This window comes from Phocoena sinus, chromosome 2 (genome assembly GCF_008692025.1).
Source record: "Phocoena sinus isolate mPhoSin1 chromosome 2, mPhoSin1.pri, whole genome shotgun sequence".
Taxonomy (NCBI): Eukaryota; Metazoa; Chordata; class Mammalia; order Artiodactyla; family Phocoenidae; genus Phocoena; species Phocoena sinus.
Genome location: NC_045764.1, coordinates 67697242 through 67723412, shown reverse-complemented (window position 1 = coordinate 67723412; position 26171 = coordinate 67697242). Strand labels below are relative to the sequence as shown.

Genomic DNA, 26171 nt, shown 5'->3' with positions numbered 1-26171 from the left:
CGTTTGATTGATGGCAAGCTTGATGTTACTCCAAACGGCCTTTTAAGCTGTTTTTAAGAATTATTTGAATAAAATGCAAGCAAGATATTGTTGTAATGATCAAGATTATCTGTTAAAAATCTGTTTCAAATAAAGAAGGTGATAAGTAGTAAAAAGGATCAAAAATATGCGATATAGTGAATAGTGATGTTATTTGTTAAAATATATGACAATGGCATCCAAATAAATTATTGCAATATATAGAGATCACTTTTATTGAAAAAGCATACCATCATCTGGCCAAATAGAATAATTAAGGCCAAGGCAAAAGGAAAGTCTGCATCTTCGGGATTAAAAATCTTTACTACCAATTGGCATTTCTCATTTATTCTGCCACCTTTTGCCACCAATGTACGAAACAGAGATCTGCTGTGCTTAACTCAAGGAGACAGGGTCTGTCAGGCCTGTTAGCTGAACAAAATGATGACATATTACTTGTCTCAATAAAGACGCATTCTTAAATCCCAATACAAGTTAAACATAAGTGGATAATAGAGGATTTTAAGTGAAAGACATGTATTCTTAATAGTATAATGACTGGCCTTTTTCACAAGACAGTACAGAAATGAAAATATCCTGTTGTTAAAAAGCAAAATACCCCACTTGTTCATGGGTAAGAGAAACATGTGTTCACCCCCCCGTACACTGTGTATCAAAATATGAAGGAAGCTGTAGGCGGCATTTGCTCAGAACCCCCTGCTACTAACCAAGGAAATATGTTTTGCAAATGCTTTTTGATTACTGATACCATTTGTTTGATTTGGGGGCTTTGCCTTGCTTCAGCAGATCCTTGCTTTGCTGTGATTGCTGCTAGTGAGACTTACTCATAGGTCAAAAAGCTACTTATCTGAGCACTTTCATTTAAAACAGATTAATTTATTTGCTGTATCTGAAAGTTTGCTAAATAATTGGGTGGTTTTAATTTAAGTTACTGCTTTCTGATCCTTGTATTAACATGATCTAAGGTCCTTTTTATTATATGCAATCCATATTATTGACCACAATTGCCCTGTTTTCATTTAAATGTAAGCAGCTTGTCAAGTAGAAAATATTTTGTTTAACTTGGCCTGGAAACCTGCTATTTTAATGTGTGTGAGGTTTTTTTTTCAATTGACAGACTGTCTTTTAAACATACGTTTATTTTGTAGTAATAAATTGTGCTCTGGATAGAGTATTTGTCTTGTAATAAAGTAGAAAGCATATGTTCTTAAAACTATTTTAAAATATTAAACATTTTTCAAAAGTTAATGTCAAAATACTAGAGTTTTTTTGTTGGTGGTGGTGGTGGTTTTTTGCAGTACGCGGGCCTCTCACTGCTGTGTCCTCTCCCATTGTGGAGCACAGGCTCCGGCCACGCAAGCTCAGCGGCCATGGCTCACGGGCCCAGCCGCTCCGCGGCATGTGGGATCTTCCCAGACCGGGGCACGAACCCGCGTCCCCTGCATCGGCAGGCGGACTCTCAACCACTGCGCCACCAGGGAAGCCCCAAAATACTAGAGTTTTTACACCTAATTTTATTCATGTTTTAAAATCCTTTGAGTATATTATTATTAATCCTAATTTTGACAATTTAATATGGTTTTATATTCAGTGTTAAATTCACACTATAGATATCACTGTCTTATTTATGTATTAATGTACTAATTATGCCTAGGCCAACCTAGTATTGCAAAATTAAACCTAAAAAGTTTGCCTTCTTTGAAAAGAGGTGTTTGGAATCTATCCTTTGTTGCATGAACTTTTTGAAATTTGAACATCAAGGATTTTAGTAAACTGTAAGTATCCAGATTTTGTGTGAGATCTCTGGTCAAAGAAAAAAACAGCAGTGGGTTATTACCCCAACTTCAGGTTCTAACCTTTAATTGGCAAGAGTCCAAAAGAGTGATATGTGTGCAGTTTTATTTTTCCAAACATTTCTAGCCTACATGTTTTAATTCATTGTTTATTTTCATCCTCACTATTGAGGATATAGACAGTTAAAATATACTGATATTTCAAGCCATAAAATCAGATTTTATGTTCCATAAAATGCAGAGGTGAAATTTAGGTGATATGAAGGTGTTCACTGATACACATTTGCTTCTTCCCAGAAATTTTTTAATTGCCAATGTCAGATTTTTCTCCCAATGTCTATTTCATACTTATCAAGAGGTCTCATAATTTTATTTGCTTAGTCTATGCTGAAGACAGGAGGTGGGTTCCCACTATATCTTTAAAATGGAGCAGAAATGGAAAAGGCATTATCCTCCAAGTGTGTGTAGCTTAGAAATGTGAAACTTTCCATTAAAGATAAATTACTTGTTAATACCTCAGTTGAGGTATATGTAGTTAGCCAGCTAGGTTAGTGATTGTCTCTATTTTTTTAAAAAACACTAACCCAATGTTGGTTTGGTTTTATAGCACCTTCTAAACTATTTTATGACATACATCTCAGTTTAATTGAACATGTATTTGTCATTGAGCATCTACTCTGTCCTGGCACTGTGCTAAGCACTGGGAGTACGGAAACGGAACAGATGTGGTCCCTGCTGTCAAAGAGTCCAATGCAGTGGGAAGAAAAACATAAACAAATGACAGTTGATATAAAAGGAGCCCTACAGGAGGTACTATGCTCTGGCCTCAAGAGTAAGAGGTCAGCTCACTTTAGGAAACTATGGTTTCACAGGGTAGATGATGCTTGAGCTGAGCTCTAAGGCTAGAAGGATGGAAAAGAACGTTCCAGGTATTTTGGTCAAGAGGAAAGTCATCTTGTAAAAGATAAAGGTCTAAAGCAGCATGTTGTATTTGGTGTCCTTGCAGTAAGCAGTTCAACGCAATAGGTTACTACTGCTACTGTGACATTCATCTCCCTCATAGTTTGGGAATGTCCTTAGATGACTTTTAAAGCAACACCGGGAGGGAAGGAAGAAAATGTTGGTAGAATGGTAGAGGAGAGAAGTGCTGTATCAGGATGGAGATGGCACGTGTAGCCGAGACCAGATAATGAAATTAAGCTTGAGAATTTCATGAATCCCTTTGAGATGACTGAGAGCCAGTCTGAGGTTGGAAATCACTGCATTTTAAGATTTCTACCCTAAGGTCAGTTGGCATATGCCTCTGAGGGGTTCCCTGCCACCCTTTATGAATTTAACTTGGCATATTGTAGAACATTTTCTAGACTGCTGGAGGATTGGTCGTCATGATCAAATGAGCTAATACCTAAGAGACCACTTTGAAAAAAATAAGGTGGTAAATAAGAGCAAGGTAATATTAGTATTATTTATATTTTCCAGAAAGTACTTTAGGGATTTACCTATGTAACTCTGAAAATATATGACCATGTCTCACTCCAGTTAGGACTAAAATGAATTACTTTTCTGATCCCATAAGAGCCCTCCTTTAAAGTCTTTCTTTTTTGTGTTATAATTTATCATTCACAATCACCATCATTAATATATAGAATTATATGCAAGATCTAATCATTTTTAATTCAGTAACTGGGGACCATGATTCTTTTACAATTTTTAAATAATCAGTTTAACCCAGAAATAGAATTGACGTTTGAAGTAATGAACTTGGTGCCCAGCCTGGCTTTCAGGGGTTACTTCGCTATCTTCTTTTCCTCTTAATCTTTGTGGTCTGGAAGGCCTTCCATTTTTCCGCCTTTGGTTTCATTGGTACTACCTCATGGAATCATAGAATTTTAGGATGTGAGGAGATCTTACAATGGTCTAGTCCAACTCATTTATTTTACAGAGGAGGAAAGGGGGGTCCATAGCCATTAAATGACTCACTGATGATTACCAGATATTTGGCAACAGGATCAGACTGTCTCCCACTCTAGAGGGATGGGGCAGGGGGAGAAAGTGAAAGAAGGCACCCAGAGGCTTTGAGCCCAAATAGCTATCCTTATTTCACACACCCATCCACTCAAGTACTGCCTCCAACTGGTGTGTCTACAGAGATGGAAATCACTGTTGTAGGATGCTTCATGCCTGCCAGGTAATTGCTGATGGGTATGGATCCCTGGGGGGAAGTGGTCTTCAACAGCAGTAGTAGCAGCAGCAACAACAGACAAAGACATCAACTTTATTGTACTCCAGTGTTTTATTTATCACCATTCAGTATAGAAAACTTGGGTAGATGTGGGGCTAGGGGCTCATTGGCATCCGAGTTAAAAAGGGGGCAGACCTGGCCAAGCTTTGTTTGAGTACAGATTACTTTTTAGATATTTAACAGTTCTGGATTAATGCCTGGGGAGTCTGGGAATTCTTCCCCAACGAAAATGTTAATGATGCTAAGAACCCAACCTTCTTTAGTGCCAATAAAACAGACAAGCTAAGTTCATTGAAAAATCAGTGAGTTGCCTAAAAGGAGCAAAGAGCTGATTCGATTTAAGACTGGAGATTGCCCAGGACACACCAGGTGGAAAGAGGGTGCCAGGGGCTGCTAGGAGCTAAGAAAGGAGGCAGTTGTCTGTTTACGCTCACAGCCAAGGTGTCATCCCCAAAGAATTGTGGGAAACTGAGGAAAGCAATTAGAACCAAGTGTAGACTCTGTTGTGCTGTACACTGTCAAGGTCTATAGTTGGTGACACCATGGGGGGAAGGTAAGGAAGTCTGGGGAAAGAAAGACCAAAGAGGCTGATGGAGCTTGTCTTGTTTTGTGTTCAGAAACGGGTTTCAGAGAGCACCGTTCTGGGCATGAGGAGACCTCGACCCCAGTCCTAGCTCTAGTTTGATAAAATACAGTAAACAAAAGAATGTTCCCGGCTAAAGGCCTCCCTCTAGCCCCTGCTCTTTGGTCAGCCCTATGCCTCCTTGGTAGCCAGGCAGCTGGAAATGCTCAGTGACTCAGGGCAGAGGCAACTGGGGTACAACAAGTGACACACCCAACAAGTGACAAATTGAATCATTATCAGTATATGGTTTCCACCCAGCCACACACACAGAGTTAACCTGAGTTCTGGTCCTGGCTGTTCCTATTAGTTTTTTGACCTTATTTCTTCTCAGACCTCAGTTTTCTCATCTGGAAACTGATGGAGGTGGCCTAGGTCAGTCACGTGCCAAATACAGTAGGTGGGCATCCACTCTCTGGCACATACACACATGCATGCACACACGAACACATTGTTAATTTTCAAAATGTGTCTAAGTAATATCTTGTATGAACTAAGAGCTATTTGGTAAACAAAGACTGAAAAATGCTGGACTAGATACTTGTGTGGTCTCCTTTCATCTTGTACGAACAGTTTCCTCCTCTTTTCTACACCTTCAGCCACCTTACTCAGCACCATCTCCCCATGTCCTCCCTTAGAGTTTATTGAAACCTTATTTTACTTACATCAAAATATGAGAGGTGTGAACCGAAACTGAAACAGAAGTCAGACTTTCTTCAGTTCATTCTAGATCCATGACTTTTTCTCTTTAAACCTATTTTGAATTTACAGTCAAGCCACTAAGACACATGTTAATTAACATGGTTATATGTGACTGTATTTCAAGATGTTTTTTCTTTCCTAATCCTGTATGAACCATGTGTTGGCTGCAGTTACAGCTTATCTCAGAATCTCAGCAGGCCAAAAAATGTTGTCAGATATATCGCGGATTAAAAAAAAAAAAAAGGAGCGATATGTGGAGTCTTAGCTCACAAAGAAAATCTTCCTTGCAATGCCTAAAAACATGACCTGTTTTGGGGGGCATGGCAAAGCTGTCTTAGAAATTTACAGTGTCCTGAATCCAGCGAACTATATTTTATACAAACATTCAGTGACATTTAGAGGTGCATGCAAGCCCTGTGCTTAAGTTTCAGCTCTGCCACTAAATTTCAGGGAACTTAATAAGTCACTTTGTTTTTGTGGACCAGCAATTATATCTTATCCATCATCTGAGTCCTAGAGTCTAGTACAGTGGCTGGCACAAAGTACTTCGTAAACATATATGAATTGATAATTTAGTTTAATTTTACTTTTTTTTACATGTTGGCAATAGCATGTTTTAGAATCAGTAGGAACTAAGAATCAATACACATCCTTAGGCTTTAAATTAATAATTTCATCCCCTTTTCTTCCGTGTCCGTATTTCCAGTCTACCCTGCCAGCATTAATACCTGAAGAATAAAAGCTTCCAAGGAGATGTGATAGTTGTCTTCAGATATTTGAGGATTCTCTGTAAGAAAGGATGTGGATTTGTTCTGTTAGTGTAGAACTGGAACAGGAGGTAGAATGGACAGTCAGAAAACGTAAGCTCCGCATTACTGTATGTATTCAGACAGAAGTTCGGTCAGCAGGGGCGTAAAGGAGGGATTCAAGGGTCAGATGGGGTGGAAGCTAGGTCAGATTAAAAAACCTTTCAGGTGCTTTCAGACACCAAGTCTATGAGTCTGCTTCAGTGTTGGGCAAGACTCTCCTCAGCCAAACAAATAAAAGGCTGATGCATTTTCTGTCAGTTACAGGGGAAAGACAACAGGTAGAAACTTCGTCAGACTTGTCTAGATTCTGTAATTGGTTTAATGATCCACTCATTTTGACTCTCAAATACTCTGTCAGTGTGAAACACATAAGAAATAGAAGAGTACAGGAAAGAAGTAATTCTTTTTCAGCCCAAGACTTACACGCTTCTCTGTTTCTCTCCACTGAGCCAACTATGTGACGTGGCTATCAAAAATGTGAATGCACTTGTAGCCTCTATGACAGTCTACTAAATAGTGTATAGTGTCCAAAGCAAGGTGATATAAGCCAGTGCAAGGTATGTGTTCAGGCGTGGATATCACACTTTGAGGAACATACACATATGGCACCACACTCAGAGAAAGATAACCTCAAAGGAGAATGTGAAGTCATGCTTGGGTCCTTCTAGACAGCTTTCTGGTTCAGCTCACAGAAAACCCAACTCAAAGTTGCCTCAATCATAAGGTAAATTTATTGAATTGCATGACCGAAAATCTAAGTATCGCTGGTTTTAGGTAGAACTTTATCCGGTAAGTCACTTTGAGCTCTATTCTTATTAGGCTTCTCCCTTCACAGACCAAGAATGGCTGTAGAGTTCCTGGGGTGACCTGCTTCCCAGTTTAGAAGGAAAGAGCTGGTCTCTTTTTCCCCCACAAGCAACCAGAGGCTCTGGGCTTCAGTTTGATTGGACCAGTTTAACTCCCTGCACCCAGGGCATTTAGGTGATGCCAACTAGTTTAGGCCTGAACCACGTGCCCCATCTCTAAGGCTGGGGGGCGAAGTCTTCTTCCCACGAAGCACGTGGGCTGCTTAGGGGTGGGGAAATGCTGTTAGAGTGTCATTACTAATGGAAGGGAGAAGGATAGAGGGCAACCAAACATAGCAAATGATCCTAGGAAGAAAATATCAATAGGATGTTTGTTCAGGAAAGAAAACATTGTGGAGGCATGACAGCTATCTTCAGATATGTGAAGAGCTGTCATTAGACTTAATCACTACAGCTCCAGACCATGGGCACATCTTATAGGAAGACATATTTGGACTCAAAATAAGAATGAACTTCCTAACAATTCAAGCTACCCAAGATAGAATCATTGGAATCCCGTCACTGGAAGTCTTCTAGCAAAGACAGGCTAGCTGTCTGTCAGGAATATTTATTTTTCTTTGGTTCCCCCACTCTTTTTTTTCTTTTAATTATTCTTGGCTGCATCAGGTCTTAGTTGTGGCACGCAGGATCTTTCACTGAGGCACGCGGGCTCTTTGTCGCGGTGTGCGGGCTTCTCTCTAGTTGTGGCATGCAGGTTTTCTCTCTTTAGTTGAGGCGCCTGGACTCCAGGGTGCATGGGCTCTCTAGTTTGCGACAGGCGGGCTCTCTAGTTGAGACACGTTGGGCTTAGTTGCCCTGCGGCATGTGGGACCTTAGTTCCCTGACCAGGGATCGAACCCATGTACCCTGCATTGGAAGGCGATTCTTTACCACTGGATCGCCAGGGAAGTCCCTGTCAGGAATATTATAAAGTGAATTTCTACATGGAACAAGGAATTGGACTACTTGACCTCGAACATCGTTCTGGACTCTGTGGCATGTGGGGGATTTAAGCTAATAGAGATGCAAACTAACTGATAGCTCCAGAAGAAACCTTTCAGACATTTTGACACAGTAAAATAACTTTTGCTACGGCAGATTTATTTGACCATAAGGAGTAGAATGATCAACAGGCCTTTCTCAGAAAAAGCAACACCTCCCCCTCTCACCCCTCTCCCATACACAAAGAACAGATATTCTTCCTAGGTTCTGAAATAAGACCACACAGTATTTGGAGCAAAGAAAAAAGTTTGATACAGCAGATGTCTAAAATCATCTTTGAAAAGCTAGTGCTTAATGGACTCCTTGACCAGACCTTGTACCATTAGGAAAAAGGTCAGTTTTGTAATTCACATTGGTCGTTTTGAATTGTGATCCTAAGCCCCTGCTTTTCTCACAGAATTTAGGTCTAACTAAATATTATAATTCTCATTTACCTGCCCGGGAGATGATTCACTCTGTGGCTCTTGTACACCTGTGTGGGGGAGGACCTGAGCTATGTCAATTTTACATACACAAGGGATAAAAGAGTATACACTGGCAATCAGGTCCTTTTTTTCCTGCTCACTGATTGAAAGACCCAGCACATGAATGATGTCGCACCGTACCTTGGTGCTCCAGCTGTTGTGTGTTGTGTGACAATGCATTGTCCTTGAGAACTCGGGAAGCAGTAAGAGCCAAGTGACCTAATTTATGGCTGCGCTGATTTTCTGCCTGGTCCCATCTGAGCTGTGCCCTCCTCTAGGCATCTTGGAGCCTTTCTAGCCCGCCCAGCTGTTTGTTAAATTCAGGGATATCTATTTTTAACTTTTTAAAACTGGTCACTGCTGAATGCAGCACCCCGGCCCGAGTTTGGGATGTGGGGCAGGGAGAAGGTGCCAGTGAGTGGATCTTAGAATGTGGGAATCACAGTGACCTTCTTACACCTTATTGAGTAGCCCCTTTCTAAATCCTCCTATCACTTATTTTTAAGCGATTGATTTGTGTTTAAATAAGTGATATGAGTTATTTTTTGTTGCTGTTTTGTTTTGTCCTATACAAGCTATGCTAATAAATTCACAGGCATGACAAGAACTTGAACAAGGACAGAGGCTGATGAAAAGGGGAGATAGGATAGCACAAGTGAATTGTTTTTGTTCATTTATATTATTAGAAATAATATATATTATTCATTTATTTTGTCTCATAATACATTCAGCGTCTAAAAATATCAGTTTGCCAAAATTCCCATTTGTAGTTAACCCGGGTAAGTTTCGTTCTGTTCGTTTTCAAAAAAACAGTCCTTTGTTTGGGTACTCTTATTTTAAGTTAGTGTTAGTAAGCAGTATGTATTCAGTTTGTGGTCATGTGGAAGTGATTTTTTTCTCTCACTGAGGGCTTTTTGAGATTTGGGCACTTTGTTTTTGCAAGTTATGATGGATTGGAGGTGATGTGACCCTAAGTCTTATCACCCAGCACAGTGCCAGATACAATCAGATTGAGTGCCAGTGTCAGCTCTCCTTCAGGTAGGAAAAAGAATCATGGTGCTTGAATGGGCAGCTTGGGGGGTTGGGGGGCCTTTGGGCCCCTCTAGCTCATCCTTTACTTTCTAGACAAGAGCCCTAAGCCTAGTGAAGGGAGGGAGCTTCTGAAGCCATGGGGATCTGACTGGAATTCCAGGGATCTTTCTGACTCCAAAGTTTATGCATTTGTCCCCATACTAGGGAGCCTTGTGAGTCAGCAGTCAGTTCTAAGCCAGGTTCTATCTGTGGCCTTGGGCACTGTTCCCCTCTGAGCGTCAGTTTCCCTAACAGCAAAATGAGTAGATCTTGGAGGTTCCTTCCATCTCAAAAAAAAAAAAAAAAAATTAGGTCATTATTCTTCATTTTGAATATAAAATCTCAGTTTGCCATAATCCCTGTTTATATTTAGCCAGAGTTATAGCTTAATGAATCTGATTTGAAAAGAGAGTCCTTGGGACTTCCCTGGAGGGTCCAATGGTTAAGACTCCGTACTTCCAATGCAAGGGGCACGGATTTGATTCCTGGTCGGGGAGCTAAGATCCCGCATGCTGCGTGGTGCGGCCAAAAAAGGACCCCCCCCTCAAAAAAAAAAAAAACAGTCCTTGCAAAATAACTACAGTTTCTAAAATTTGAAATTTAAAAAGAGAATAGAGTTCAACATTGAAAGCTAGAATGTGATGCCAGGAGCACAACAAATAAAAACGATATTCTTTTAAAATCCCAACCATATAATTTAATTTTATATTTCTGTTTTCTATTTAAGAGAAAATAACACAAGCTTGAAAAGCAGTAAATATGTAAAGAGAAAATTTGTCAACTGATATTGGAAGATCTTACCCAGGTCACGCATTAATCTCAGACAAGAGCTGCAGGGCAGGCCATAATTTCAGAGAGTAAAAGAGAAAATGAAAACTATAGCTGGTGTCTTCTCTAAGTTACATAGGTGGATTCATTTCAGTTTTCTGATTATGCTTCTGAATATAATATAAAAGCGCTGGTAGCAAGGTCTGCTTTACCACTGTGTGTGTAAAAAGTACCCCTATAAAGATAGAAGCGTAATGTGAGCCTTCCGAAGTTGATTTTTATCACCAGAGTCATTGATTAAATAGCTGAGGCCCCATGAGCAAACTTTTGCATTGGCAGTTTCCTTTCCAGGTTTGTTTTCCCAAGTCACAAGTCATATTATGGGAGCTTTTTAATTGCCAACTCAACTGTATGGCCCTTGCAAGGAAATACAAGGTAAATATGACTGCAGTAATACCCTAAATTTCAGACCTAACTGATTTTTAGGCCTGCCTGTTGTGAAGTCATTCTTCCCCATTTAAACACATAAGGGTCTGTCTTATATTAGAATGAGGCATAACTATCCCGTTTGTGTGGCTTAAAATCTTTAACCTAATGGCTGATGAAAGAAAAAAAAAAAAAAATCTATGCCCAGAAGAGGGAAGAGGTTTGTCTAAATGGTGTTTCAAAATGCTACTAGTTCTAGAGACTGATTAGCAAAGCCTATGACTGGAGCAATTATCGTTCTGTTCTTTGTCCCCAAGTATCAGTTAGACATAGAAAGCTCAACGCAAGCAAAATGTACAGGCAGGAAGGTGGACTTGGACAAGTTAGTTATAAACAGCATCTCATATGTTGGGAGGTGCAGGCAGTACATGAGCCCTAACAATGTTATTGTGTCCCTCTGAACTCTGCTCTCACAGCTAAGCGTTTGCAAGGCAGACCCAGAATAAAGAGAGGCATTCACGAAGCTAACATTTTATATCGAGGACCCTTAGTACCACTTTTAATGTGCTTCAAAACTAGGGGCTTCACTTTTTCATGAACTGTGTGCAAAAGCAGAGGCCACGACTGGAGGCTGACTTTGTTTGGATCTGTTTTATGATTGCTGCGCCTGTACAGTAATGTGATCTTGAAAAAGGTAAACAAAGAGTTTAGCAGTGAAAAATATGCCTAATATAAATACAGTTGAGTTTATGGCAGTTCAGAATTGAAAAATATGACCGTGACATTAAATTTTTCTGGTGGAATTAACAGAGGAACAGAATATAGCACTTAAGGCCATATATCTGAGACAGAGGAAGGAGGTAACACATCTAACTCTATGGTCTATGTGGCATTCATATAAAGAAAAGCACAGTAGCTTTATTTAATTGAGAAATGAATCAATTGCAATGATGTTGCATCATCAGATTCTTGCGAAAAAGAAGATATGTCACTGCATTGTGTAACTGTTAAAAAGTAAGTGAGTATCTTAAGCATTTTGAATCGATTTCATGTACGGGCACTGCTACCTTAATACAAAATTTATGAAGATGATTTCATGTAGTGTGTTGCTATCAAAAGTGTGTGATAAAACCTGATAACAGCGTCTCCCTTTAAAAACCTGGGCAAAACAGTATAACAGTATGGTTATAAGATCATAAAACAGACTTTGATGTTGCTGTTTCTCCTTTTCTTGTAGTAAAGAGCAAGTGTTAAAATAGTACAATTTTAAGCTGTCTTAAACCATGCTTTTAACCCACAGATTAGGACAGGATGGAAACTTTTTCTAAGGTCTCGGTTTATGAGGAAATTTTCATTTAGTTCACACAACTCATGTTACTGGGAACAGTGTCTCACAGTCCATTCCTGAATTCATTTTGAAACATGTCACTTAAAATGTTTGCTACATGTTTTCCTCAGAGAATCTGTAATCCCCCTGACTATTGGAAATTTATGAAAAACACTCTCTTTGATGTCAAAAACAGCTTTCTAATTCTGTGTACATTAGAAAAAGTAACTCTCCTGTTGAAGTAGATATATCTTACTGAGAATGTTTGGGGGAGGCGGTGCTTATCTGTGTGTACTTTAAAAAAATACAGTTGACCCTTGAACAACGAGGGGGTTAATCTGCATACAATTTAGTCGGCCCCCAATTTCCAAGTATCCGAGGTTCCTTCGCATCCATGGATTCAACCAACCATGAACCATTTAGTACTGTAGTATTTACTAATGAAAACTAGCCACGTATAAGTGGACCTGCACAGTTCAAACCCATGTTGATCAAGGACCAACTGTAAAAGCAAACACCAAAGATATAGGAGAATTTACCTGGGTTTTTTCATGATTTTTTAAAGATGCTGTGGCTTGTTAACTAAAACCCTAACCACTCCAGGGTGGTAGGTAACAGCTCTGTCTTCCTTTTTAATGTCAATCTTTCCCCACAGACCCTTACACAGAAGTACTCATTGGCTAGAGGAACAAGAAGAAGCATCAGGACAACATTCAGTAGGAACTATCAAAGTAGACTAAGAGCCAGTCAACCTGAGATGGAAGTTTCAGGGAGTGGTGATTGGGGAGGGCATGATGAGGAGTCAAGAGCAGGAAGGAGTGGGTACCATGCTCAGCTGAGATAATACATGGGAAAGCACTTTTTAAAACATCTAGCACTTGGTGGAAGGGTCTGCTGATCAGCCACAGGGATGCAAAAGAAATGCAAAAACATGGCTTCTGCCCTTGAGGAGCTTAACAGTCTAGTTGGGAATAAGCCACGTGCCAAAACTGATCATTTATCAACTTTACCATGCCAAGTATAAACACATGCAAATCAAGTTGTGTTTAAGGAATGCTGTGATTGTAGGCAGATATGATGCTGGAGAGAAAGGAGCACGGGAGAGGCCCCAGCACAACCACAGCCTGCTCCTGTGGCCTTGGGCCTGCCCACCTCTGAGAGGCCTGGTTTTTCCCATCATAGACTAGAGATGACCATCCCTGCCAAGCTCAGGGTGGTTGTGAGATCTAATGAGAACGTGTATGTGAAAGAACTATTAAAAGCACCATTAAAAGCATATAAGGGGGCTTCCCTGGTGGCGCAGTGGTTGAGAGTCCGCCTGCCGATGCAGGGGACGCGGGTTCGTGCCCCGGTCTGGGAAGATCCCACATGCTGCGGAGCGGCTGGGCCCGTGAGCCACGGCCACTGAGCCTGCGTGTCCGGAGCCTGTGCTCCGCAACGGGAGAGGCCACAACAGTGAGAGGCCCGCGTACCGCAAAAAAAGAAAGCATATAAGGGACTATTTACTAGTTTACCTATATTTTACCCGCTGGTTGAAGCACAGTTATCACAGCAAACAGCTGTCTCCTCAGTAGTTATATTTGGTTCCTGAAATTTTCCTCCTTAGGAAATTTAGTACCTGGGACGACATTTTCATTGAGTTTGTAATAACTTCAGGCAATTTTTTTTTTTTTTGGTTGGGGGGCACACATTGAAGTGTTTAATACTTTAACTACTAAGTGGATGTTTTATTAATTTGGTGTCACATTTTAGTAACTTTCTAAGAGATGTGGTTTATCGGTGTCAGCTGTGTGAGCAGCTGCCTCCAGAACAGGCATCTTCTTTGACTCTGCTCTTATCCCCTGAAAACCAGTGTTAAAACTTGCATGAATTTGATTTTCCCAGAAAGCATTGCTGCCCTGCTGAAGGAACTTTGGAAGAGGTGGAGTCTTTACCCACTCCTGAGTCAGAGGCAAATACTTCAACCACATAATTAAAGTTTTCTTCACAAAATAGGGGGTTGTGAGCAGACACTGGCAGGAATCCAAAACTAATTTCTGACTATGATTTAATTTCAATTTTAAATAAATCGGTTTTTAATTTTAAAAGAGTGAGCTTCATAACATTAGCAATGATTGCAACATTAAGCCCAGTGTTCACAATCTAGCAATATAAAACATTATTTATATCTGAATCGTAAACAGCCTTTTGAAATGGATTATGGTTTTTCTCCCTATTCTAATACAACCTGGAGGGTACTAAAAAGTGTTGTGTGAAATTAACATTCTGCTGACTTTCGCCTATAAATGAGAAGCGAGCTATTAACATTTGTGTATTTTCATTATGTAAATTGTGTTAACACATGCCCACAAATTGCCACCAGCAATGCAATAATTTTCTCTCAGTGATCATAATGTGTCCAAGTGAGTCATTTTGATTATGACATGCTAATTACATATTGCCTTTTTTCAGATTCAGAAAAACCAGGGATCTTTAATGGTAAGCTTTATGAGTTCAGAAAAAAATTCACTTTTCTTTTTCCTGATGGCTGCTTCCTTTGCATGCTTGAATGCCTTGTTTTAAACTTGGCAAATTGCATTTTGAAGAAAATGCAAACCTTTAACTGCCTGTATTAGATTAGGTACCATTAGAAATAATAGAACATCCTGAGCATCAATGTTTTTATAAGAGTTTGCTGTTGTTGATTAATCTTGCTATATTTTATTGCATTAATGATTTTTTCTTTCCACTCCACTGTAAAGATATTGCATAGAGGCTAATACTTTTTCCTTTCTTCTTTCCCATTGCAGCCTCTCCAGCTTCTGCAGTGCATTGTTGATGAGGTGAGGCATCGTCTTATGTGCTTTCACTCCTAAAGTCATTCCTAATGGTGTGGAAAGCTTATATTTTGTTTCCTAATGAAGCACAATGCCCAACATCCTCGGAGCAAGTTGTGTTCTATGGCTCTGAGCTGTGTTACGTGAACTGGCCTTGTCCTGAATCCTGCTCTTCTGATTCCAGCCGAGACTCTCTGCCAAAACAGACTGTCCCACAGGCTGGTCCTTGGGGGCATCAGAAGCCCTAAAGACAAAACACGATAATATTAATTTATCCTCTCTCTGGCCAGATGGGGATGGAGCCGGAAATTAAAGTGGTATCATTTTTTCCGTAACACATATTTAAAGTCATTCAGTAGGCAAGGGTCAGAGTTGAACAGCAGACATAAGCTGGATAAAATTTGTCCTCCTTGCTTTATTTACCGAAAGCATAGCAGAGTGATAAAAGTGTTCAGAAGCTCTAGGTCAACAGTTCAGCTTTAATTTCCTAATTAGGCATTTTCCCCAGAACATACTCCTAACTTTTTGTGCTTTTAACTAGTATTCTCACATGTTAAGTCATCCTACCTCTGATCATCTGTATCCGAGTTTCACTGTCCCTTTGCCTTTATGGAGTTAAGCTACCTGAATTTCATTCTCAATCAACTACTTTTGTTGCTGACTTTAAATTCCTTTCTTTTCCTGTAAATTAGCAGTCTTATAGTATACAAGACTCCGATTAAGAAACATTAATGTTTTTTAAAAACTGAGTTTTTCTGGGCTTGAGCTTGCCTGCTAGCAATGTTTATTTTTTAAACTTTAATTTTACAATATTTAAAATGCTTGTAATGTCGGCAATAAATGATTCAGGTAGGAAAGTTTGAAAGAAAAAATATTGTAATTCATAATTATTCCTCTCAATTAAATGTCTGTATAACCAGTTATGAGATTTGGGAGAAAAAATAAAGATCCTCCTAGGAAAAAAACAAATACATATACATATCACAATAATAGTAAGAATGGAGCTCCAACATCCTTAATGTCTGCATCAGTCAGTCCACATATCCCTTGCAAGCCATAAACCATGTTAGTGCAAAAATGAAGGCATCGTCCTGAAACAAATGGAGGCCCCATTATCTCAAATATCAGGCCTCCTGGATCTAATAGCTCATCAATATCTTCTGTCATCTTAGATTCCCAAAGCATCCTATGGCCATCAGAATCCTCCCAATTAAACTGATTTTCCTGAGCTCCCCCTTCAGGATTGCTTAGGGACGTGCCCAGGGAAATGGCCTCCCCAGTCAAGTGCACAGCCCGCCGTCTTTCCTGGGCTCTGCTGTTCTTGGTCTGCCGGGCTCCTGGGCATCAGAATGTTCAGGTACAGATACCTTCACCAGTAACACAGGTATTGCTGGAGAGCTCATTTGAAGGTTTTCTGGATCAAATGGATGTTTTCATTCCTTATTTAAAGTAGCAATGATTGCTATTAAATTTAATATATTTTACTTGTTTGATTTGGGTAAAATCTTGAGACTTTTGAAATCATCATAGGGAGATGTTCTAAGAAGAGAAGGTATGTGTGATGAAGGACAACAGCTTGTAGCTTAAATCATATATTTTTCTTTATAGCACTTCTTCCTCAGTTGAGAGAAAGCTATAACTTAGACATCTATTCCCATTTACTCTAAAAACATTCAAATATCTTTTTTATGGAAACTTGGGAAATTCACATATATTTTTAAAACAAACATTAAGTTGATCTTGGAACCAAGCTGATGATTGGGAATAAGAGTATTAGGAAAGAGTTGGCCAGGTGACGTGCCTTAGGCAAGGTGCATCATAGCTTCTAAGAAAGGAAGGATTGGTGGGATCTTTTAATTACTGTGCTTACCCCACGTTTGTCAGATTTCTCATTGCTGTGATATAGTGTTTCTCAAAGGGTAGTCCAAGGACTGACTACATCAGGATTACCTAAGACTCTTGTTTAAAATGCAGATTCTTGGACCCAGATCTCTGAATTAGACTTTCTAGGGGTAGAGCCCAGGAATCTACATTTTACTGGCTTCCCAACTCTTTGCACATGAAAGTTTGAGAACCTCTTCCGTAATGGCTAAGTCTGCCCTTTTAGATCCCAGAGGACAATTAACTGTCTATCTTCATTTACATCTGACATTTAGGGCTTCTATTTCTGAATGAATATAACCAGCCAGGATTTGAACCACCTTACTCTTTGGGCATGGGATATACCTCATTATGAAATGGCTACCCAATGACAGTATATACTGTTTCTCTTTGGGAAAAGTCAAATCAAAAAGTACCACCCCAAGGGAATCTAATTCAAACAAGATGGATATATTTGGAGTCATGTACAAAATAGCTAAGCAAAGCCCAGTGTAACATACTTTATTTATTATTATGTGGATGTTCCTTGACCTCCTAGCATGGCCTGGCAAAGAACAAAGAAGTAGTAAAACAAGATCAAGTGGATAGGAGCCAGCGCTAGAGCAGCCAGGGGTGAATGTCAGGAGTTGAGAGACAGGAGGTGGGATCGTGGGTCAAAGCCAGAGTCAGCCACCACATATCCAAATAAAGACACCAAAAGGTAAACAGAGTAGTAAGAATCATGAACGTGAAATTTGAACCACAGAACAGGAACTGGATGAGTAGCCGAGGTACCAAGAGAATCAGACTCCAAAGAGAAATCTGGGAAATTTAGTTTAATTTTAGGGGGTGGAGCTTGTCTGGTTTGGACCTGGCTAACTCAGGATCTGAGTGCTGTCTTAGAGCTACCATCTTTGCCTCAAAGTTGCTTCTCTCAAAAGAACTTCTTACTGTAAAACTCATAATCAGGCCCTCTCCAAGTCCCTGAATACCTGAGCTGTAAAGTACTTGGGTTCATTGTAAGTGATGTGTGTCTATGCGTGCCATGATGCCTTAGCCATCTGATATCACTGGGGAATGAGGTGGCCCTTGCTGTCTAGCTAACTGATACTACTTTAAGCTCTGACATCAGTGAGAAAATTTGCATTTTTTAGAAAGAATGTTTCTGAAATGTATTTGTTCTTGGCAGCCTGTTGATAAAGTATAGTGAATATCATTTCATGGACATAAAGCTTTTATAAAAGGTATCATAACCTTTTCTTGATGACTCAGGTCCCTGTTTTGAACATGGTACTGAACTAAACTTTGACGTATTGGTGCCCTCTAGGGCTATAGAATTGTGGGGATCTTGCCTTGTTCTTTCATTGAATTTTACCAGCCATTTTTGCTTGTGTGTTTGGCCTTGGCACTCAGTGATATGCTTGGGCTTTTTGAGGTGTAGAGAGCCTTTTGCTCCCAAACTAAATGACCCCTACATGGGTGTGCTGCTCTGCTTGGTGCTTTTCTTGTGTTCTCTCTTGTGATCACCTCTGTTTTCTATGGTCACTCCTCATTCTTGTCAGTGACTACTGGCTGCCCCAGTTATCTGATCATCTTGTCTCAGTCTTTGCACTGCTGATGGTGACCCTAGCAAAATTAAAGGTATCAAATGAAATCAGATACCCAAGTGGTATGTGTAAGGTCAAACCACTGCTCTGAGAAGAGAGATTGAGGCTGATGAAGTAAAGTGAGTAGGCTTGTGTTCATTCATGGAGCAGATAGTCCTCAAAAGTGCCCACTGTATGCCAGCCCAAGTTGACCAGGCCATGCTCAGGGCAGCCTTCAAGCCTAGAGAGGACTGTTCTTCCAGGCAAGTCTCCCAGGTCAACTGAAGATTAGATTTGTGAGTCACGGTAGAAAGGCAGAGGCATAGTCCCAAATCCTCTGCCAATACAGTGTGCTGGGACTCAGGAGGCTATGTAGCCATCTAATGCTCTCCCCGGTGCCCGAGCTCCCAGTTTGGCTGGCAGCAAAGGGCTGGCCACATCGGTGATGTGGCAGGTGGGAACAGAGCAGTGATATCTGAGTCACCGAATCCCAGGCTGGCTGGAGCCAGCCAGGGCATCAGTGGATTGAGGTGCTGGGAATTGCAAAGACTGAAGTGGGGACTTCCTCCTTGAGCCTGCCCCCAAGAAGGCCACAGACTTGGAAAAGATAAGAGTATGGAAATGAATAATTATGCTTCGTTATAGGATGCATACTATACAACCCAGAAACAGGAGGGTTGGTTCTGCCAGAAGAGGGTTTGTTCTGGGGGTGGATCAGGAGGTGTGACATTTAAGCTAGGTCTTACAGGATGAGAAGAAGTTTGCAAGGTCAAAAAAGGAAAAAGATAAATGTCAGACAGAAGGGCTTGAAACTTTCTTGCAAATCATTTTTGAGTTCACAGATGTGTTTCAGAATGTTCAGGTTATCTAAAATATGACAGCCAGAAAAATGGATTATTACTCCGAGTGTGCGTGTGTGTGTGTGTATTTCAAGCATATTATAGCTAAAAATAAATTTCTATCTAACATCTGTAGATGTTCAGCAGGACAATTAACAAATCCCTGGTTTATACACCTGTTTTATTCCTTTTACCAGTAAAAAGTGAATTCCTATAAGTCATGTTTTATACCTTATCAGAAGTATCTTCTAAATGATAGGATATAAAATCAAAACACAAAATCAGTTGTAATTCTATATATTAGTAACCCAAAATGAATAATTCAAAAGTGAAATTAAGAGAACACTTCAAGTTACAGTTAGCATCAAAAAGAATAAAATACTTAGGAATAAGTCTAACAAACGAAGTGGAAAACTTATACACTGAAAATTATAAAACATCTTTGAAAGAAATTAAAGACTTAAATAAACAGAAAAACATCCCACATTCTTGGAATGGAAGACTTAATATTGTTAAGGTGGCAGCGCTCCCCAAATTGGTCTACAGATTCAGTGCAATCCCTGTCACAACCCCAGTGGGCTCTTTTGCAGAAATGGATGAGTTGATCCCAAAATTCATATGGAAATGCAAAGGAGTCAGAGTAGCCAAAGCAATCTTGGGGAAAAAAGAACAAAGGATTCAGGTTTCCTGGTTTCAGAATGTATTACAAAGTTATAGTAATCGATCAATCAATCAATACAGTAATCAATAGTGTGGTTCTGGCATAAGGATAGACATGGAAAATGGAATTGAGAGTCCAGAAATACACCCATATGTCCATGGTCAGTTGTTTTCTGATGAGGATGCCAAGACCCGTTAATGGTGAAAGTATAGTCTTTTCAACAAATGATGCTGGAACAGTTGGAGATCCACATGCAGAAGAATGAATTTTTTTCACGTCATATACAAAAACTAACTCAAAGTGGATCAAAGACCTAAATGTAAGTGTTTCACAGCTAAGACTGAAACTCTTAAAAGGAAATATCGGTACAAATCTGTGACCTTAGATTAAGTAACAGTTTCTTGGATATGACACCGTCAGGATAATGGAATCACTGTAACAATGCCAGGGTTCCAGGCCAATAGACAGCTAGAGCCAGGGCAAATCACGGCTTTAAGAGGAGGACCTTTGTGCCCCAGTCTGGAAGGTAGGGGAGACGATGGCTTTCCCTGTAAGGTGTGTAGCTTGAAAAGGATTGATAGGAAGACCACAGTGGGGATAGGGGAGAGGACGATGGAAAGGAAGTGGCCAGCTGAGTGATGGGCAAGAAGAGGTTGGGGTGAGGGGGCTGGGGGGGTGTTGTTCTGGGGCCTGGCCTTGGGTCCTCAATGATGAGGAGGAGTAAAGTGGGCTTGCTTAAGATGGGAACAGGCTCTCTTGGTCCAAAACATATTTAATAGCCCATCATTACAAAATTCCGTTTATAAAAGGCTTTGTCTTGGGCTTCCCTGGTGGCACAGTGGTTGAGAGTCCGCCTACCGATGCAGGGGACACGGGTCCGTGCCCCGGTCCGGGAAGATCCCACATGCCGCTGAGCAGCTAGGCCCGTGAGCCATGGCCGCTGAGCCTGCGCGTCCGGAGCCTGTGCTCCGCAGCGGGAGAGGCCACAACAGTGAGAGGCCCGCGTACCACAAAAAAAAAAAAAAAAAAAAGGCTTTGTCTTCTGTGAGCTTTTATGACTCTATTTAATCATACAATTTAATTGAGACATAAGAGAGCCTCCACTATTTACTTATCTGCCTGGCTGGTATATGCACATCATTACAGTGGTGCTAAAAAGAGTCACGAATGGGGACAATCATCCACGCCACGAAACTCCTGAGCTCACAAGAGGCTTCATGTGGACTCTTCTCTTAGACCTGGCTCCTCTGATGTTTTCTAGCAGTGCCAGCAAACGTGTCCAGTGCTGGAAGGAAGCAGTGTTTGATGCTAACCCCCACCTGGCAGCTTAGTAAAGAAGAGTATGGAGGTTAATCACACAGCTAGACACTTCCACATGAGCTGGGCAAACTGAGAGGCGGCTGACATCTCTGTTCTAGAAGAGGGTGATACCTGAAGAAGGGGGTGAGAAAAGAGAGGACTGGGAAAGGAGAAGAAAATGGAGAGAAGGGTCTGCTTTATAACCACATATAACCATAACAAGCTTCTAAGCTTTTCTCTCTGCCTTGTTTCTCCCACCACCCTACCTCCACAGGATTATCTTTTAAAAAATACAGATCTCAACCGGCCAAACCCTGCCTGTAGGGTAATGTCTGAACCTCCTAGCACAGCATTTTAGATTCACACCCATGTTTTTTTCAGCCTCACTTTGGGTCCATCATTAGTCTTGATGGCTGCCCCACACTTTCATACTTAGGGTTGTGTTCCTCACTCTGCTTGGAACGGCCTCCCGTTTTTTACTTTGTAAATGCCTAAGTGTTCTCCAAGGCTCAGCTCAAATGTGATGTCCTCTTTGAAGCTGTCTCTGTTACCTTCCCATTTCTTCCGTCCTGCCCCATGCCCACCCAGTGTTAGGCATAATTCAGCATAGCATGTTTACAAAGCTTTATTATTGTTAATCATATGGAATCAAATTTAGTTTGTGAGTTTGTCTCCCACTGTATCATGAAGTCATCCAGCACAGGGGTTTATCCCCACACCTAGTAGAGATCATGGCTCAAGCAGACGCTCCTTGAAGTAAATTAAAATAGGAATTTTTTTTCTAGCAGGGCTAATCCTACAGAAAATAGCATGTGGTCTAAGTTTGTCTTTTCTTCTGCTGAGGCCCATTCTATCCAGCTGAAAAGGACTGCTAATTTCAAAGATCATCACAGGGAAACTTATTTCTATTTTTTACTTTGACATTTTTATTTAAGTATAATTTACATAACATAAAATTCACTCTTATAAATTATACAGCTCAGTTCCAGAACATTTCCATCTCTTCATAAAGAAACCCAGTACCTGTTAACAGTAACTCCTAGCTTCTCTCTCCCCTCCAGTCCTGGCAACCACTACCTAATCTACTTTCTGTCTCTATGGATTTCCCTGTTGTGGACATTTCATATAAATTGGACCATGCGATATCTGGTGTTTTGTGTTTGGTTTCTTTCATTTAGCATAATGTTTCCAAGGTATATCCATGTTGTTGTATTTATCAGTACTTCATATATATTTATGGTCAAATAATATTCCATTGTATGGATATACCACATTTTTGTTTATCTGTTCATCAGTTGATTAACATTTGGGGCGTTTCCACTTTTTGACTATTATGAAAAATGTTGCTGTGAACATTTGTGTACTAGTTTTTATGTGGATGTGTGTTTTGTTTTCAATTCTCTTGGATATATACACCTAGTAGTGGAATTGCTGGGTCATGTGAAAATTCTGTGTTTAATTTTTTTTAAATAAATTTATTTATTTTTGGCTGTGTTGGGTCTTCGTTGCTGCACGTGGGCTTTCTCTAGCTGCAGCGAGCAGGCGCTACTCTTCGTTGCAGTGCGCGGGCTTCTCATTGCAGTGGCCTCTCGTTGTGGAGCACGGGCTCTAGGCGTGCAGGCTTCAGCAGTTGTGACACGCGGGCTCAGTAGTTGTGGCTTATGGGCTCTAGAGCACAGGCTCAGTAGTTGTGGCGCACGGGCCTAATTGCAGCATGTGGGATCTTCCCAGACCAGGGTTCGAACCTGTGACCCCTGCACTGGCAGGCGGATTCTTAACCACTGCGCCACCAGGGAAGCCCCTGTGTTTAACTTTTTGATGAACTTTCAAACTGTATTTCACAGCAACTGCACCATGTTACATTCCCATCAGTAATTTACGAGATTTCAGATTTCTCCACATACTTGCCAACACTTGTTATTTTCTGGGGTTTTTTTTCCTTTGAATTGTAGTCATCCTAATGGATGTAAAGTAGTCTCTCATTGTGGTTTTGATTTGCATTTCCCTTATGATTAATGATGTTGAGCGTATTTTCATGTGTTTATTGATCGTTTGAATATTTTCTTTTAAATTCTGTTCAAATGCATTTTCTATTTTTAAATTGGTTTTTCCTTTTTAATTATTAGTTTTGAGTTGTTAGAGTTCTTTTCTTATTAATTAATTTATTACTTGTCTGCGTCGTGTCTACGTTGTGGCACGCGGGATCTTTCATTGCGGCACGAGGGCTTCTCTCTAGTTGTGGTGCGCGGACTCCAGAGCACGGGCTTGGTTGCCCCGCGGCATGTGGGATCTTAGTTCCCCGACCAGGGATCGAACCCATGTCCCCTGCATTGGAAGGCGGACTCTTAACCACTGGACCACCAGGGAAGTGCCTAGAGTTCTTTATGTATTCTGGATACTAGACTCTACATTTTCTTCTCCCATTCTGTGGATTGACTTTAACTTTCTTGATGGTGTCCTTTGACACACAAAAGTTAAAAAAAATTTTTTTTGGACTTTGAGGCCTTTCTGGTTTGATCAAAGGATAGGAAACTTAGATCTCTACCCTGTCCCCATCCCACTCATGGCACCCACATAAAAGTCCTTAGAGTTCCACAGATTATAATTTGAAAACCACCGATTATAGCCCAAACAATCATTCTGTAAACCTGTATTAATCCCAAAGCTAGGTACTGGGGAATAGGGAGTGAGTAAGATACAGTTGCCACCGTTAAAGAGTTTCTACTCTAGTCAGGGAGACAGGCTAGTAAACAGTCATATATGAGTAGATAACTTTAAACTAAACTGCAGGAAGGGACTTCCCTGGTGGTCCTAGTGGGTAAGACTCCGAGCTCCCAATGCAGGGGGCCCAGGTTCAATCCCTGGTGGGGGAACAGATCTCACATGGCTGCAACTGAGAGTTCGCATGTCGCAACTAAGACCCGGCACAGCCAAAATAAATAAAGTAAACAGTAAATAAATATTAAACTAAACTGCAGGCAATATACGTGGCATGAGACTTAATGAGCTCTCAGAGGAGCACAGTGACTGTCATTTTAACCCCCTCACATAAAAGGGTATTTATGACAAGGCATTTAATGATGTTTGCAGTCATATAAATTCTACATATACTAAAAGTGTGGACAAGGTGCTGGGGAAACACAGAGAGGAGAGATAATGAAGGAGGTGATAATATACCAGAGAGCTCCACAGAGAAGGGAAGCCCAAAGGGCCAGTAGGAGTTAGCCTCAGAGATACTTGAGGCCCGTGCGGAGTTCAGTATGGCCGCAGTGCTTGGCAAAGTATTAAAAGAGATGAGGCAATGGCTACATTTAGAAGGATCTTTACACATTGTGCCTGAAGGCATTTGCAGGGATGGAGGGGAGGGAGGTGAAAGGGTTTTAAGCAGAGGATCAACAGAACCAGATTTGTGTTTCAGAAAAATCACTCTGATGGGGTTGTGGAAAGTGGATGGGAAGGACAGTTAGGAACTTGCTGTGCTTATGGTCCTGATCAGAAATTACGTGGGCTTTCCATTAAGACAGCCTTAGCATGTTTGAAGAGTATTCAGGAGATGGAATAAACTGAATTTGGTGAGTAATTGGATGTAGCAGAGGGTGGAGGTCGGATCAGAGAAGAAGCATTTGGCTTGGTCAGACTGTCACTGAGCTGGGGCACACACACACTTCGTGGCAAGAAGATAATTAGCATTCAGTTCGTAGGGCAGCACCAAGCACCTCATTCAGAACTGTATCAATTCCTGTTTCAGGCCCAGTTATAAGAAGTTTATCAACTAGACTCTAAGTTCCCAGGCTTTTTATTTCTATCTTCCTAGTACTGCACCTAATTAATGAACAGTAGTCACTTATAAATATTTGTTGAATGAAATTTACACATAATTGTAAGAACTTACTACTTCTTTTTTTTAAGACCTCAGAAAAAACAATCCAAAAAGTAATAGTATATGACAAGGAGATACTTAGCTAATAAATACAGTCCTTTATCAAAACTCAGAAGTCTAGCCTTAACCCTTATGGTTGATAAAATGTTTCCCCAGTGTTCCCCAATGTCATGTTGCTTTCCCACAGCACTCTGTTTTACAGATGAGGAAACTGAAGGACAAAGGATGGGACTCTTTTTACTATACTATAATTGTCCTCGATGGAAGCAAAAAGTGACAGCTGAACTTTTTGTCATCAAAGGAAGAGATTATTTTTTAAAACTGTAAAAGTAGACAACTTAGAAAGCATTGGAGACGTGCCCCAAGGGCAGAAGTATATTGCAACACAGTTCAGTTTCGCTGTCTGTAAGAATGACTCCGTGTCTTTAAGAAATAACTGAATTCTCTTCTGCATATTCTGTTTATGTTGGCAGGGAGGAGATTGACTCCTTTTAGAAAGATTTATGTACACAAAAGGTTTGGCTCTTAAACCACTGTTATCTTTTAAAAAACTCATTCGTGCAGAATCACTCATTCTTGGACAGGTTAACTGAGGGCTGGTTAACTGAGAAGCTGCTGGGCTGTGAAAGTAGCAGGTGCTTTCTGGGGGTGGGGGTGGGGGAGTGAGGGTGTGGAAAATGGCTGTCTAATAATACCCCCTGGAATTCAAAACGTGGTGTCAACCAGCTCCAGAGGGAATAATATCTATTCATTTTTTTGCCTGAGGGACTTCGCCATAATTCTGGCTTCTGAAGTTAGCAAAAAAATAAAAGGAACATCCCCCATCCCTCCTGCTCCCAGCATCCTAGGATGGCCTCTTTCCTTCACAACACCTAACTGCAGGTAGTTTAAAGTGAGACAAGACCTGATGGCCTGAGCTGTCCGACGTGACCTGTGCATGCCTAGAGCTTCCCACCACAGTGACTGACACTCTAACCACTTGCATAAATGGGTATTGATGATGTGGGATTTCATGTTATTTGTAACTTGTATGAGTTAATGACTGGGAGGCATTAGAAACTTGGTAAGTTAATACAAGTAGATATACAATAGTCGTGTCCTCCGGCGATATGGTTAACTA

The 26171-nt window shown here is 40.7% G+C and overlaps 1 protein-coding gene across 6 annotated transcripts in view; it reads left to right on the top strand.

The window, feature by feature from the left end:
• MAP2K5 (mitogen-activated protein kinase kinase 5) overlaps positions 1–26171 on the top strand; it is a 269304-nt gene that overhangs the window by 194432 nt on the left and 48701 nt on the right. For all 6 annotated transcript variants that reach the window (XM_032622664.1, XM_032622666.1, XM_032622662.1 and 3 more), the window contains 2 exons: positions 14562–14588; positions 14900–14932. In XM_032622664.1, the coding sequence (XP_032478555.1) occupies positions 14562–14588; positions 14900–14932 (60 nt within the window). The remainder of the gene's footprint in view (positions 1–14561; positions 14589–14899; positions 14933–26171) is intronic.